The 17,226-nt window shown below is 38.9% G+C and overlaps 1 protein-coding gene and 1 pseudogene across 5 annotated transcripts in view; one reads left to right on the plus strand and one right to left on the minus strand.

The window, feature by feature from the left end:
• The window catches only part of Mllt10 (MLLT10 histone lysine methyltransferase DOT1L cofactor), a 144,213-nt gene that overhangs the window by 28,973 nt on the left and 98,014 nt on the right, over positions 1-17,226 (minus strand). For all 5 annotated transcript variants that reach the window (XM_028764918.1, XM_028764916.1, XM_028764919.1 and 2 more), the window contains 2 exons: positions 14,437-14,481; positions 13,565-13,597 (listed from right to left, as the gene is read on the minus strand). In XM_028764918.1, the coding sequence (XP_028620751.1) occupies positions 13,565-13,597; positions 14,437-14,481 (78 nt within the window). The remainder of the gene's footprint in view (positions 1-13,564; positions 13,598-14,436; positions 14,482-17,226) is intronic.
• Positions 4,963-5,993, plus strand: LOC114619042 (annotated as a pseudogene).

Raw genomic sequence — 17,226 nt, forward strand, 5'->3', positions numbered from 1 at the left:
AAAGGGGTGGGGGCACAGTCCTCAATAATTCTTAAGCACAAGTAAGTGGAGTGAAAGATTCCTGAAAACAGAATAGCAAGGAAAAAAGAGTATTTGGTTTCTATATATTGCTAACTACTTTTACATATAAGCAAACATAAATGTAAAGAAAGTGACACCCCATCCCAGTCAGAATTGTGTCATTAAGAAAACAAATGACAACAAATTCTGGCAAGGATGTGGGGAAAGAGGAAGCTTATGTATTGATGATGGAAAGGTAAGCTTGTGTCATTTTGGAAATCACTGTAGAGATTTCTAAAAAAACTAAAAAAATTATCATGTGACCCAACTATACTAACCACCACCACTTTGGAATATATTATAGTAACAGGATTCTACATCAGCATACCATAGAGCCAGATACTCAATCCTCTATGTTCATACCTGCTCCCATCCAAAATGCCAAGGAAAAGAACAAGCCTAGACAGCTATCAAGAAATGAATAGATGAAGAAAATGTGGTACATATATACACAAGGAATTGATTTTGGGAGTGGGGTTTAAGACAGGGTTTCTCTGTGTAGCCTTGGAACTTCTGTGTGTCCTGGAACTCACTCTATAGACAGGATGGCTTCAAACTAGGAGATCCACCTGCCTTTCCCTCCAGGGTGAATTAAAGGCTTGCACCACCACTGCCCAGCAACACAAAAAATTTACAGCCAGAGGGGGGGTGTATGTGTGTGTGTGACAAGAATGTAGAAAAATTGATGTAACTGGGTATCATATTAAATGAAATAAGCTAAACTCAGAAATACTGCATATTTCCTCTTATGGGGAACTTAGATTTAAAGAGGGGTGTGTGTGTACACAAAATAAAAATTAAGAAACAAGCTTAATCAGAATTAGTAGAAACCATTTCCTATTATAAATCTGAATTACAAGATGATTATCACAGCCAGGCGGTGGTGGCGTGCACCTTTAATCCCAGCACTTGGGAGGCAGAGGCAGGCGGATTTCTGAGTTCAAGGCCAGCCTAGTCTACAGAGTGAGTTCCAGGACAGCCAGGGCTACACAGAGAAACCCTGTCTCAAGGAGAAGAAGGGAAAGAAAAAAAAAAAAAAAAACAAGATGATTATCACAATCTTGGAGATTCCTGTGCACATAACACAGCTGCACAATCTAGACATGACTGCCATGTGAGCACAGAGCCTCAGGACCACCTTACTCTCCCCAGCAGGAGAGCTAACAGCTACGGCACTGCTACACAAGCCTAAAAACTGGAATTCCAGCCCCAAACCCATCAAAGAATGAGAAAGCGGACTCCACAGAGTTGTATTCTGACTTTCACATCTATGCTGCTAATATTTACATGCACAAACAAAGGAACGGGCACGTTTAAGTAAATCTTTAAAACCCAGCTTGCACAAATCTCAGAGTCATATGCACAATGAGAGTAAGTAATCTCGTGAACTCTAAAACTGACTTTCTACTGTCCTGTGCCACGGATAACAGTGAATATGTAGAAAAGCACAAATTTTATTCAGAACCTAAAATTGTAGGTTCTATTTGAAAACGGCACACTTAGGCTGGGTGTAGTGGTGGTGCACACATTTAATCCCAGCCTGTGGTGAGGCAGAGCCTGGTGATTCCATGAGTTCAAGGTCAGCCTGCTCTACATAATGACGTCCAGGACACTCAGAACTATACAAAGAAACTGTCTTGGGGTAGGAAAAAAAAAACAACAAACAAACAGCAACAGCAACAAAGCAAAACAAAACAAAAACAAGAGCAAACAAAAAAAACAACATAAGATCTATCAAAGCAGATGGTCTACTCTGAAATACTAACCATCTGGCTAGTTGTAGACAGGATGTTCTTACTTTAACTCACCAGAGTTTCCATTATCACTCACCGTGCGGGTCAGTCATGTTATCCATCTTGCTCCTAACAATAATACAGGGTTTCCCACACTTTGTGAAGACAATGGTCAAAACAAGGAACAAAAATTACAACACCTAGGGATTTCTCAGAATGATCAAGGGAAGAGGACCATAGAAAGAACCTGATGGAGTATTATTCAAAAGAAAAAAGTACAAAAGTAACAAAACAAAAGACAGAAAACTGAAAACAAGAGAGATCTTACTCAAGCAACCCCCCAAAAAAGCTTCAAATACAACTACCAATGGACATTTAAGGCCTGAGTAAAAAGTCACTAAAGTGTAACAACAAATCATGGACCAATGACTAACACTTAATAAATTTAGAAGCTTGGAAGATGAATCCATCAGTAGAATGGTTGCCATACAAACACAAGACCTTGAGTCCACTCCCCAGAACCCATGGGAAGGCCAGGTACCATGTAACTCCAACAGTAGGGAAGAGGAGACTTGAGCAGACAAAGGCTTGCTGGCCAGTCTAGCCAAATCTCAGGGCACTGGGTCCTGTCTCAAAAAAACAGGGTGTAAAGAAACCAAGGAAGAACCCAACATTAGGCATAAATGTTCATTCATTCATTCACGCACGCGCACACACACACACAAACATTAATACATGACATAAGAGTTTGGTCATGCTAGACAGAACAGAAACAGCACTTTTAGCAAAATGAATATTTATAAGCAAAAGATGACAGAGTAAAAGGCATGTACACATGTGTGCTACAGTGCATGCATGTGTGCCACGTATGTACAGGAGCCAAAGAAGGTTAAAAGAAGGTGCCAGGTTCCTTTGAACTCAAGCTACAGATGGCACGTAAGTGTTAGGAACTGAACACAAGTCTTCTGCAAGAGCAGTAAGTGCTCTTAACTTCAGAGACATGGCTCCAGCCTAGTAAGACAATACTGAATGTGGATTGTTCCAGTTTACTAAACAAATGTTAGCTTTCTATAACAAAACATAAAAAAACAGCAAAAATAATTTTACCTTACTATTATCACAGTTAGCATTTATAATCTAGGAGAGCTAGGCATGGTGGTCCATGCCTACAATCCCAGAATCAGGAGGTAGACGTAGAAGGATTGTAAATTCAAGATGAGTCTAAGCTTTGGAGTGAAATTATGCCTCCAAAAATGGGTGTGTGTGTGTGTGTGTGTGTGTGTGTGTGTGTGTGTGTTGGTGATGATTAGGGATGAGATGAAAATAAAGAAGCACTATGTAAAACTTTAAAGGTTCCAATTAAGAGTTAACGAAATGCTTGTACTACTTTCTTCAAGCATATTAAAGACATAAAATTCTGACTGTCTAGACCTTACTTATGTGTTTGTTGAGTATGTATGCTTCTGGATAGTGTATAGAGAGGCCAGAAGTCAATACAGGGCATCTTCTATAGTGTTCCACCTTTTTTTGGAGACACTCTTTAATTAAGTATAGAGCTCACAGAATCAACATTACTAGCTGCCAGCAATCCTAGAATCCTGTCTAGGCTTCCCAAGCACTGGGATTCCAAGTGCCTGTCATCATGTCTTGTGTTTTACTCAAGTACCAGGGATCTGACTGAGGTCCCGCAGACACTCTACCAACTGCTTTAGCCCTAATAGATTAAAAGGTTTGATGGTGAAGATATACCACACACAATATCCAATGCTCAGAACTGAAAGATAAGTTAGGAGGTACAGACTGAAATCCAAACAGTACATGTTCTTTTTAATGAAAAACTTCCGGCTGAGAGAAAAGTGAGTCTGATGTTCTCAGCTATGTGATCATAATCATTTAAAGGTTTTAGTAATGCCAACTCATATTCAGGCTCAACAAATGGTAGCTACAGCCATTTTAGCATTTTAAGTGCTAATTTAAACTTTCTAGTTTAAGTAAGTAGTATTATAATTTTATCATCCACCAATGCCCTTGCCACACTATGAAAGCCAAAATTACAACCCAACTGTATGCAACAATAATCACAAAAGTGTAATACTGAAAAGCAAAACTATGGTGAATAAAAAGTTTAAATTGTTTTGATATCACATTCGGATGTTTATATACATTATTCAGACCAAGTGCAATCTACTAATCCTGCTTTGGAGTCTTTTGTGAAACTTAGGTTTTTATTATAAAATACCACAAAATATTCCTTCCATGGCAATAAAATAATATAAAATTTATAAAATAAATTTATTAAAGGGAGACCTCTGATTTCTGCTCATCAACCTGACAAAAACACTTCTAAATCTTCTGTATCTACTTATTTTATTTTAGAGGGAGGGGGGTAGGGAGGAGTGGCCAGAAGAGATGGCTTAGAAGACTACTTGCTGTTCTTATAGCAGGCCTGGGTTCAATTCCCAACACAAACTTAATGGCTCACAACTACTCATAACTCCAGTTCCAGATAATCTGATGCCCTCTTTTAACTTCTGCAGGCACCAGGAATCCACATGTAGCATATATGTACATGCAAGAATACATAAAACAAATACTCAGCAAGAGCAACAAGTGTTCTTAACTATGAGGCATCCACCCCTCTAGCCCCGTCTCCACCACTGTTATCCATTTAACATCATTCTCTTTCCACCGTTTACAAGTTTGACAGATTTTTATCTAAATCAATCTAACATTCATTGAGTTCAATGAAATTGAATCCTACAACACACAAGCTCTAGGAAAGTACTCTCAATTTCAGGATGAGAACAGAAATGATAATGCAGAAAGATTCCGTGGATGGCAGTGACATATTGATCCACAATCTTTTATCCACCCATTCATTCTCCTGCCCCTTCAATCTAGTTAACACTTAGTAACTACTAAGAAACATGCAATGAGTTTGGAGCAGAAATAAAACTGGGAGCAAGAAAAACAAGATAAAACTCTGTTCACCAGAAATATACAGTTCACCAGGAGTATAAGAAAGGGAAGAGGAGGGAGGGGTGGATGAAGCCAGAATAAGAAAGGAAAGGGGAAAGGAAGGGGAAAGAAAAATGAAATGGAAAAGAGAAGAGAAACTTTAGACACATATTGAATGAACGTGAGCTGGAAGAGGAGAGTTGGGTCTTAAATGGAGGGTTATGATCCAAAGGAACCAGAGCAGCTGAGGAAGCTGTTTATTGTTGGTCTGAGCTTTGAAACCATAGGTGATAGCTTAAGAACATTTTGAGAAATGGGGTACACTTACAAACTGTGTGGTAATGAGATATCCCCAAACCAAACGTTCCAGAGGCGTTGGTTTTGTGACCTGCTCTTATGTTAAAGAGGTCGATGTTGCACTGTGTGCTTAGCCCCACAAAGTTGATGGGCCTGTGGTGGAACCAAAGAGAGCTGTTTCTAGAGAGGATTCTGTAAAGCTTGGTGCCCATTTAACAGTGCAGAAAACATTTGTTGGTGGTATTAAAGAGGATACAGAATGTAATGTGAAAGACTTTTCAAAAATATGGCAAAATTGAAACCATTTTCAATTTTGAAACCATTTTCAAAAGTTATAGAAGACTAGCAGAGTGGGGAAAAAAAAAGACAGGATTTGCTTTCGTAACTTTTGATGATCATGACACTGTTAATAAAATTGTTGCTCAGAAATACCACACTATCAATGGGCATAATTGTGAAGTGGAAAAGGCTCTTTCTAAACAAGAAATGTGGTCTGCTGGATCACAGAGAGGTCATGGAAGTGGATCTGGCAACTTTATGGGTAGTGGAGGAAATTTTGGTCATGGAGGAAACTTCAGTAGACCAGGAGGCTATGGTGGTGAAGGTGGTGGCAGCAGGGGTAGTTATGGAGGTGGTGATGGTGGATATAATGGAGTTGGAGGTGATGGTGGCAACTATGATGATCGTCCTGGTTACAGTAGTAGAGGAGGTTATGGACGTGGTGGAGGAGGATCTGATGGTTACAATGAAGGAGGACATTTCGGTGGAGGTCACTATGGTGGTGGGAACTATAATGACTCTGGAAATTAGAGTGGACAGCAGCGATCAGATTATGGATCCATGAAGGGGGCAGTTTTGGTGGAATAAGCTCAGGCAGTCCCTATGGTGGGTGGTGGCTGTGGATCTGGAGGTGGAAGTGGTGGATATGGTAGCACAAAGTTTTAAAACAAAACAGAAACGGCTACACCTCTCAGCAGGAGACAGAGCGAAGACTTGTCAGGAAAGCTGGAGGTTATGTTGAGACAGTCGTCCCAAATGCATTAGAGGAATTGTAAAAATGTGCCACAGAAGGAATGAAAATCCATAGTCAGAAAAGTTACTGCAGCTTAAACAGGAAACCCTTCCTGTTCAGAATGGACCACCTTAGCCTCAGTTTACAAAAATATGCGCCTATTGTTTAATGCAATGTAGTGTCAATTAAATATACCTTCATGAGGTCTTTTATCTGTTGTGGCTTTGTCTTTTTCTTTTCACTACATCAGGTATACTGCCCTATAAATTGTTGCAGTAACCAGGAATAAAAGAACTAAGGAATTTTAAACTTTGATTGATAGACAGCCAGACAGAAAAAGAAAGATGGGAATATACCAAGATATAAGACCAGCTGCCTACCATGCATGCACAAAGCTCATGATTAAATTACCCGTTCTGGGAAAAAAAAAAAAAAAAGGGAAAAGTGAAAAACAGATAAACTTTGGGGGTTGAGAAAACACAGATTTTTTTTTTTTAAAAGAGAAATAGCAACACATTCCATTAAGGTGGGGGGAGAGCTGTGGTGGGCATTAAATGATTGTAAAGGGCAGAATTCCAAAGCATCTGCTATAAACCCAGTTTTTTATATATTCTGGTTATTTAAATACTTTGAAGGGCTTTGAAGACTGAACTAAACATACTGGGTGGTTGGTTGACCTTGAAATCAGACGAGATACAATTATATGACCTTTAAGAACAAAAGGCGAGAGACAAGTCCATGGGAAGTGTGGCTAAGGAGAGAATGAGAACATGCTGACAGTTTTATATCTTCATGCATAGTTTTATACTCAACACAGCTAAAGTCATCCAAAACGAGGAAATTTCAACTGAGAAAAGTGCCTCCATAATTTAATGATGCTTCTTAAATGCTTTAACATCCCCTTCTAGCACACCATGCACCAGAGGTAGTGGGAAAGAAAGGATACGGGAAAGTGGACCTGTTTAGCAAGGTTCTTTGATGCAAATCCCATCTGTGTTGTCTGGAAACAGTTCAGTTCACTCAGTCCACTCACAAACACTTCGCAGATGCACCAGCAGTCCAGTTTGGTAGAGTCGGAATAACAAACACATCAGTAGCAGTTCCACTACCTAGCAGAGACAGCCAGGCCTCGGCCTCAGTACAAGTCAGCAGGAGGGACCAGGAGGAACGCCAAGAGAAGTTCTCAGCTGTGCCTTTCTCAGAGAAGACACCACACAAAAAAGTGTTGCACAGCTAGCGGAGCCTTTCTCATTTATACTCCCTCCAAACATCATGTGTCCTCTATAGGTGTTGCTTCAGCAGTGCCTCTGTCTCAGCTGACATTCTATCAATCAACACAGCACACCACCACGAGTTTTTTGTTGTGTTTTTCTCTACAGGGGCCCCAACAAATGGAGACCAATACATGCTTGTCATTAGTAAAGAATCTCTCATCACATGTCCTTTCATATGTTTGCTTTAGCAGAACATCCTCTCTCCTGTGTCTGCTTCAGTGAAACGTTCCTTCACAAGTCTGCCTAAGGAAAACATTCCTTCATGGGTTTACCCCAGCAAAACACCATCCAACACAACTTGACTTTCCAAAGAAAGTTTAAGTTTCCACTTCATCCATAAGATGGTACCATCTCTGGGCTGGCGGTCCTATGTTCTAAAAGAAAGCAGGCTGAGTAAGCCATGGGGAGCAAGCCAGTAAGCAGCTCTCCACCATGGCCTCTGCATCAGATCCTGCCCTGTTTGAATTCCTGTCCTGGCTGGCCTCCTTTGATGGTGGACTACAGTGTGGAACTGTAAACCATTTCCTTTCCAACTTGTTTTTGGTCATGGTGTTCCATCACAGCAACAGTAACTAATCCTAGCTAAAACAGATTCTTCACAAAGGAAAGGCAGTCTGAGAATTCAATTTACTTTTCCTTGCTGTAAAACAAGGAAAGACACAAAACCGTTAAGAAGCCTCTGTGAGCCCTGCTCGAGGTGAAAGCCAGTAGATACAAATTTAACTACAGTACTATAACTGCAAAAGGAACCAGGATGAGCCCTGATGTGGCTTTGTCTCTAGAGTCTCCTGATACAAGACTTCAGCCATAGGACAGTCTAATCACAAAACAACAACAAGTACAACCAACTGAACCAACTTACGTCATATGGATAAAGTAGAGGAGAAGAAAAGAAACAACAGTCAATAAATGTGTGTTCTTTAAGCTGATAAATGTGTACTAATCTGTGATGGCAACAGTACCATATAGAAGCTAGGGGTAGAATCAGAGCTGGAGGGAGGAGCTCAGGAAAAAGAACAAGCATTCAAACTAAGAGACACAGAATGAAGTCAAAGGCAACATAGAAAACTGGGAAATGACTCATAGCAAAACCAAGCATTTTAAGAATTGGGGGCAATCTTGATAAAGAACAGCAAGAAATGGGTCTCTACATTATCTCATGTCTAATTCTACAAATTAATTATCACAAAGGGGAAAATTTCCATTAGAAAAAGCTTGTAACATTTCAAACTATGCAACGAAAAAAATATGTCTATTATATTTCTCCTCAAAAAGAAAACAACCTGACCTTAACAATGGGATGGATGGGTGTGTGTGTGCGTGTGTGTATGTGTGTGTGTGCAGGGGAAGCACTAAATAAGGAGCCCATTGTGGTGGCTATTCTGGGTTGTGACTTTGAGTACATCTGGAATTAACTAAACCAAAGTGACTAATGTCTCCTCCTGCCACGAGGGTCATGGAACCACCCCCTGGAAAGCAGGCCCTCAATTAAATGCTTTCTTTTATAAGTTTCCCTGGTCATGGTGTCTCCTCACAGTAATAGAAGAGTAACTAAAAGAACGGCTCATCAGATAAAGGTACTTGCTTCCGATCCTGAAAACCTAACTTCAATCTTTAGAACCTATGGAGTAGCAGAGATTCAGGTCCACTACAAGTTGTCATCTAACCTCCTGACGTGGGCACATACACAACAGGCACAGATACATAAATGTGAAAATAATAAAACTAGGGAGCAGGGGACAGGTGAGGGTTATAAATTACACGTGGCATAAGAGCAGAAGAGGATACCGGGGAGGGAAGGGAACCAGACAGCGATGGACAGGGCAGGAGAACTCGGCAGGATCAGCAAGAACACAGGATGCATGAAAATTGTACAATAAAATTCATTAAAGAATAATTTCAAAAAACCTAAGGAGGGTATTTAAAGATTTATTTATTTATTTTATGCATATGAGTACACTGTCGCTTTCTTCAGACACACCAGAAAAGAGCATCAGATCCCATTACAGATGGTTGTGAGCCACCATGTGGTTGCTGGGAATTGAACTCAGAACCTCTGGAAGAGTAGTCAGTGCTCTTAACCACTGAGCCATCTCTCCAGCCCTAAAGGGGTTATTTAGAAAGCTAAAATGCCACATTACACGGGATGTTCTCACAGCTATTGTATGTTTCAGGCTGCAGCATTCCCACGTGCCACTCTTCCCATCCGCCCCATAGGCTTGCTCCATCCAAGAGCCTTCTCTTCAACCTTAGACCCTTTCTCTACAAGTTTCCCTCTCAGCAGGAAGACTTCACTATTTTAAGATAAACTTGGTAACACAGAGCATGGTGGTGCAAAATTCTGTAGTCCCACCACTTGAGAGGCTAACACAGAAAGATAACTAGAGTCTAGAAACCCAAGAAACAAAGTTAATTCCTATCTTTAAATAATGTCCAAAGCAAGTAAAATAAAAATTAATCCGATGTCTTTGTCCTCTCTACCAGAACTTTTCAATTATGAACAAGTGTTTCTCTATTATCACCTCTACATGAACTAGCTACAATTCTCTTTTTCTGCACAAGTGCAATTTTTATATGTGCTAAATACTAGTGGATGTCTTCCTCCCACCCCCACCCCAACCCCCCCACGAAACTGCTACTCAATTCACTGACAACTATAAGTTTGTTTGCTTTTGGGTTTTGGTTTTGTAGGAGGCAGGTAGGAGGTTGGCTGACTTTCACATTCCTCTTTGGGTTTCCATAATATTTGGCTATATTATTAACAAAATTCTATTTGGTTTCTGTCTTGGCATTAAGTTTGTTCAATTCTTATGTGCAGTGATCAAAAGAACCTTCTTATATAACTAGTGCACTATGTTTTTCCCAACTCAAAAAATCAACTTCTTTGGATTTATTGATTTAAAAGCTAATGCTGCTGTTCTTTTTATGTTCTGAATCAAATATCAGTTATCACTAGCACCTTGCATAGTCAGACTCCTGGCTAGTTTTATGTCAGCTTGACTAAAGATAGAGTCATCTGGGAAGAAAAAAATAACTTCAATTGAGAAAATGCTCCCACCACAATGGACTTTGGGCAAGCCTATGGAGTATTTTCTTAATTGATGACTAATGTGGGAAGGATCAGCTTACAGGAGTTGGTAGGACCCCTGGGTTAGTGCTCTTAGGTGCTATTAAAAAAAAAACAAAAACAAAAAAACAGGCTGAGAAAAGCAGGAGGAGCAAGCCACTAAGAAGGACTCTGACGTGGTTTCTGCATTAGGCTGTACTTCCATGCTTGTGTCTTGAATGCCTGCCCTGATTTTCCTGGATGATAACTTGGCATCTCAGAGTTATAAGCTGACTTACACCATTTCCTCCCAAAGCTGCTTTTTGCTATGGTGTTTTATCAAAGCAGCAAGAAGTAACTAACACAGCCTGCATAGCTGCATGTGAGTGGGACTGACTGCTTGTGCTTAAGACTGGAACTGACAGACTGATTATCTGTACCAAATAGTTTATAACCAAATACTATGTCAAATGCTATGTTCTCAGCACAGTTTAATCCATCAAAGGCAATTTTTCTTTACTCTGAACTTTTTCCTATTACAGATCATAAAATCTTTAAGATGCTATTAATAAACATATTTGTCTCATGTTTAGATCTTATTCCACCAAAGCAGGATACATTTATACTGTGCATTTTCCCCAAAAAAAGTAATAATATTATCCCATGTGGGAAGAACAACATATTATTTACCGACTGGAGGAGAGTTGAGGAAGAAGGCTCTGTATTTTACAGATTCTTATACTGATGGTAAGTGTTGTCTGTGTGAAAACTAAAAATTGTAGGTACTGATGCCACTCTCTAAATCACTTATTTTTACTCTCTAACAATCTAGAAGAATGTAAGTTAAGAATTAGTGATTTAAGGAAAGGTATTCTATACCTTATAACATCTGATCCTTCCTTCCCACAACACATCTGCAGAAGGCATCATACAGAAGGAAGCAGACAATGAAAGCACAGCCAGACATATAGCGCCAACTATAACTCCAGCATTTGGAGAGTGATGCAGGCCTAATAACTATGGATGACATCAAGGTCATCCTTAACTACACAGACTACGTGAGACGTTGTTGACTCCTCCTGTCACAATGAGGAGGAAGAGGAGGAAGAGGAGGAAGAAGAGGAGGAAGATAAGGAGAAGAGGAGGAGGAAGAAGAAGAGGAAGAGGATGAGGAAGAGGAGGGAAAAATCCAAAAAGGGTTGTATGGAAATAAGAGTCATGGTACGTTTAGAAAGAAATACTATTTTACATACATACATACATACATACATACATACATACATACATACATACGTTTCCATAGTTATAGGCCAAATACTTAATGTGGCTGAAATAAAACTGTCACTAAATATACAATGAACAAAACTAACACAAAAAAGGAATTCTGAGTTACCTAAAACAAGGAGATAAAGTCAGTAACCAAATTTCCTCAACCTGCCATATGGTGCAATCTATAGAAAACAGCTAACAATATAATGGTGGACAACTAGAAACCTCTCAGTAAATCAAGCAATATGAGAAAGGAGCATGTGTGTGCTTCCCAATTCTATCTTGCAGAGCTGGAAAGAAGAGACATGGCATTGCTTAAAAGCTACAGTATTCCAGTGCCAAAGAGAAAAGATTCTAGGAACTGGCTATATAGCAGTGAGAAAAAAAACACTACTGCTCACCTTAAAGACTAGAGTGCAAGTGAACAGAAAAAAATGTCTTCCTGACATGATAATGTGCAACAGAACTAGTACATACTTATCAGAAGCCTGTGAAAAAAGGAGTCTGAAACGTTCCATCAAAAACAAATACACACACCTGCAGTACATGTGTGCACACATTGACACACACAATCTCTCAATCTCTCTCTCTCTCTCTCTCTCTCTCTCTCTCTCTCTCTCTCTCTCAGGAAACAGCAAAATGACAAAGTGGATGAGAGCACTTGAAGCACAGACTTGCTAACTGCTACAACCTACAATGTCCTCTCATCTCCACATATAGTGCCCTCCCCATAACGTGCACTCGGATGTATGCACAGGCATGCACATATGTGTATGCACATGTGTGCACACACATACACACACTTTTTTTAAGTAAAAAAAGGAAACAAAATGGTAAATGTCTATGACAGTATGGTTAACCTGACTAACACACAACAACCAAAACTTCAAGTTACTCCATTGATAGGCGTATTTTTTTATCTGTAGGGCTAGAAATACATTTTTTAACAGAATGGGAAAAAAATCTACATTTAGAAAAAAAGGAAAAGTCATAGAATAAAAATCATTTACTGGAAATCCATCTTTCATTTGCATTTATAGCTAAAAAAGGTCATTTACAATCTTTTCTCTATAATAAGGATAAGGAAACACAACTAAGAATTCTTAACCTCACCTGCTAAAAACCACATTAACAGTATTAATACTGGGAAGAAATACTTTCAAATTCAGCAAGATGGCTCACCAGGTAAAACACTCACCACCAAACTGGACAACTCATTTAATCCAGAGAACTTGTGGGAGAGAGTATGCACTCTTCAAAATATATACACATGCATGCTTACAAATAAAACAATTTTTTTAAAAATTTAATGCAAAAGGATTACAAAAAGTTGGGGACACTAAAGAAACCTTCACACGCTCTACAGTAATGAACATCATTATAATTACACTGTTAAAATGAAAAGTGACAGAATTTGCCTTATATACTGACTTAGCTACTCCAAAGGAGAAGACAGGCCTACACTGTGAAAACTGGTCCCCAAATAGATACAGCTTCAAATACTTATTCACATGAGATACAGGAGTAAAATAAAGTATTCAAATAAAACTTTCTGAAAAAACAAAATTCACATTCTATACTGTGGTTAAAAGCAAGTTCCTGTTGTTTTTCCTGAAATTCCTGTAATTACTAATACATTAGCAAGAAAGATCTCCAAGAAGTAGACTATTTGGGAACACAGAACTTTGAGAAGTGTAGAGACAAACACCAACCTAATGAACCCCACTGACTGGTCACACCTCTGTAGGCTGGCTACAGAGTTTCTACCGACAAGCTTGTGCAGAACAATTAATCAGCTCACTGAAGCACTACGTCTCATCTAATGACTGCACCATGCTAACTTTCACTTGATCTTTCTGATAAAAGGCAACAGTTTCGATAAGTGAACCACCATAGAAGATCTAATAAAACTTACCATTGTGTATTGCATTCAGCAACTCTGAGAAGGCTTTTAAGTAAGGAAAAAAGGATGTCAGGTTAAGATCATTCTCAAACACACAAAAGAAAAACAAAGGCACAGACTGAATCAGCTTAACAAAATCTTAGTATGTCTACCAGATCTATTGCTTGAAATTATTAAAACTAAAAGCTTTTTTCATTACCCCATAATATAACTCCTTAAATAGTATATATCTCATTTATTAACACACAGCCTAGTAACTAAGATAACATGTTAGGTGCACTGTCACAATGGTGACACTTTCTTTAGTTTAATATATTTTTGAAAATTGCTTTAAATAATGGTATCAACATAGTATCTCTTTTATCATCTCCACAGGATGTAATAATCAACCTTAAAGCACAATCGAAAGTTATAAAAAAAAATCTCATTATGCCTACTAACCCTATCAAACTTTTATTTTCATCTTCTAAACTTCCAATATAAGTTTCAACACATACAGAAGTCCAAACATAAAGCTAATTAATATAGAAATACTGAAAATTTGTATTTACATTAAGGCTAAATAAATGGCACCAAAATACTGAAAACAGCATGTCACCAAGGACAGAGGTCACAATTCTAAAACATAAGTACCATAGTAAAGAACCAACAATAGTTAAAATTTGCAATATTTGACTATAATGTAGATCCTAAGCACACACACACACAAAAAAAATGCAGCATATAAAAGCATCTTTGTAAGAGAAAAAAATCTACATGATAAAAATCTAATGCATTTTGGGAAACAAAACTTAGACCTTCAAAGGTCTTAAGTTAATGCATCAGAAAAGATACTAAACTAAGAGCCAAAAAGCCCAGGTTACTAACCCAGTTGGACAACTTACTAGTTGTTGGACAAGCTCCATCATGTCGATACTGCATGGAAATTTCTGTAGATAAGGAAGAAAGGGAAATTAGCAAAGAAATTGCTATAAACTTAAGGACAGAAAAATGGGGGGAATTCATGGCAAAGTCCACTTGACAAGACAAAGCGGACATGGAAAAACAAACTTATACTCTAGGTATTTGGTATATAAGGGGTAAAAATTGTAATTATCACAAATATTAATCAGGTAGTTCAAGAATACACATGTATATGCAAAAGAATAAAAATATATAAGGGCTAACATATCAAGTCCATTAGCAAGTACCTGAGAATGTGTTTGTGATAACCTCCAGGATATAAACTACAATCACCTGGGAAGAGAGTCTCAACAACGGATTGCCTATATTGGTTGTCCTGCGGGCCTGGCTGTGGAATTGTCTTAAGTGATGTGGGAAACATACAGTTCACTCTGCATACCACCACTCCTTAGACACAGTGTCCTGAACTGTGTATGAGTTGGAGAAGCCAAGCTAAACACAAACAGCAAGCATGCATTCATTTCTCTCTCCTCTGACAAGCTGTCAGAACTTCCTGGCTTAACTTCCTCCACAATGCTAAGACTAGAACATGAAAGTATAAGCTGAAATAAGCTCCTTTCTCCCCTCAAATTGCTTTCTGACTGGACTATTTAGAAAGCTGATCACTGGCAATGTTTTACTTTAGTAGAAACTACAAGCACGTGGGGGGAGGGGGGAGTACTCGAGTTTGCTCCTGAGTTGTTTGTTCATTTCAAGACCTTGCCTCTATGACTAACTACAAAGTGTCTTTCCACAATCCATCTTTGTACCATTTATCACCACCAGAATTGTAGCACTAAGACCAACTTCCAAGGACCTTATTTTACAAATGGTATTTTTAGCAGCATTATATTAATGATTTTGCAGCTTCCATTTTTAAAACAGGGAACTGTGTATTTAGAAACGATACATGGTGCTACAATAAACAATGCTAACCCATCAAGCTCTTGTTCTGCTTTTTGGTGTGCATATATAGAGGTAGAAGGACAATTTTGTGCCGCTCTCTTCACCCACCTTTACATGAGTGCCAGGATCAAACTCAGAGAACCAGGTCTGCAAGGCAAGTGTCTTCACCTACTAAGTGATTTCACCTGTCTCCTTTCTCGTGTGTGTGTGTGTGTGTGTGTGTGTGTGTGTGTGTGTGTGTGTGTGTCTGGGTCTCGTGACACCTGGGTGAATGTCAGGAAATAACCTTCCACCTTGCTTGAGTTAAGGGTCTCTAGATGTCCATTGCTGGGTACATAAGGCTACCTGGCCTGAGAACTTCTGGGGATTCCTCACTTCCTTCCACCTTGCCAAAGGTGAACTGGAACTGCAGATGCATATGATCGCATCCTGCTTTACTTCAAATTCTAGGGATTTGAACTCTGTATCTCATGCTGCCAGAGTAAATACTTAACCCACTGGGGAGGTGCACACAGCTAGTAAGTGCTCATAACCTGAAAGTTTATCTACAAGAAATAACAAATCAGAATCTTAATATTAAAATGGACAAGTACCATATATCATGACTTTGTACATGACAGAGAAGCAGAAGAAAAATACAAGATTCAATTGTTCTAAGTACTAATATTCAATGTTGCAAAAAATCAGGTCCCAGAGCTGGGAAGATGGGTCAGTAGTTAAAAGCACTTGCCAACTCTTGTAGAGAGAACTTCAGTTCTAGGCAGTAAAATGGCAGTTCACAACTGTCTGTAACTGCAGTTCTAGGAGATTCAATGCCCTCTTCTGCCTTACATAAGAACAAATATGCATGTAGTACAAGTACACACAAGCACATGTGGTACATGTATACACACACACACATATTCTCACGCATACACAAATATGTAAACACATAACTGCATACTGACACACATAAAATAAAAAATTGGGGGGAGGGGCACACAGGTAGTAAGTGCTCATAACCTAACAGTTAACCTACAAGAAATAAAAAATCAAAACCTTACTATTAAGATGGACATGGTGGCACATGCCAGCACTCAGGTAGCTGAGACAGGAGGATCTCTAGTTCCAGAAGAGCTTTGGCTAACACAAACAAAATCAAATAGACATAATTCTAATAACAATAGAAACACCAATTGTTCTGCCTGGATTAAACTTTTAATGCTCTCAAACATAAGACATATTGTTACTATATGTTGAAATGAGGCAACTTGTTTTTGTCTTCCATTAAAGAAATTGAAAAATGATAACAATCTTAAGACCAGAAACAGTCCAAAATATCCTATTTCTTCACCCTGGACCTCACCCTCAATAAACTCATCCAACCCTATCTACAAAATCATTATCAGCTCCAACTGTGACTCAATAAATATTTACTTCCTTTTCTGTAAATATTGTTGAACTACTTTTTCTTCTTACTCGGTAGTATGACTCCCTAGTCTTTTCCAACTTGATACAAACTTTACAAATACAATGAGTTGTACTGCAGCCTAACTATAGGCACATGAAGGGCATATACATGATTACACATGATCTATACTCAGTACTTATTACTGTCTCAACTCCACTTTAAAAAAGCAATGTTTCACGCTACATTCAAAGCACTGTGCTGTCAGCAGAGAAAGTAACAGACATGACCAATAGCACCTAACCTCACTAAATGACTGTGACAGTTGTCCACATCTAACCAGTGCTTCCAAAAATCATGTCACCATTACTAATTTCTCAACCAGTCATTAAAAAAGACAGTGAGAGAAGGGAGGAAAGAGAAGAGGAGAGGAGAGGGG

The sequence above is a fragment of the Grammomys surdaster genome, unplaced genomic scaffold (assembly GCF_004785775.1).
Source record: "Grammomys surdaster isolate TR1022 unplaced genomic scaffold, NIH_TR_1.0 146, whole genome shotgun sequence".
Classification (NCBI taxonomy): Eukaryota; Metazoa; Chordata; class Mammalia; order Rodentia; family Muridae; genus Grammomys; species Grammomys surdaster.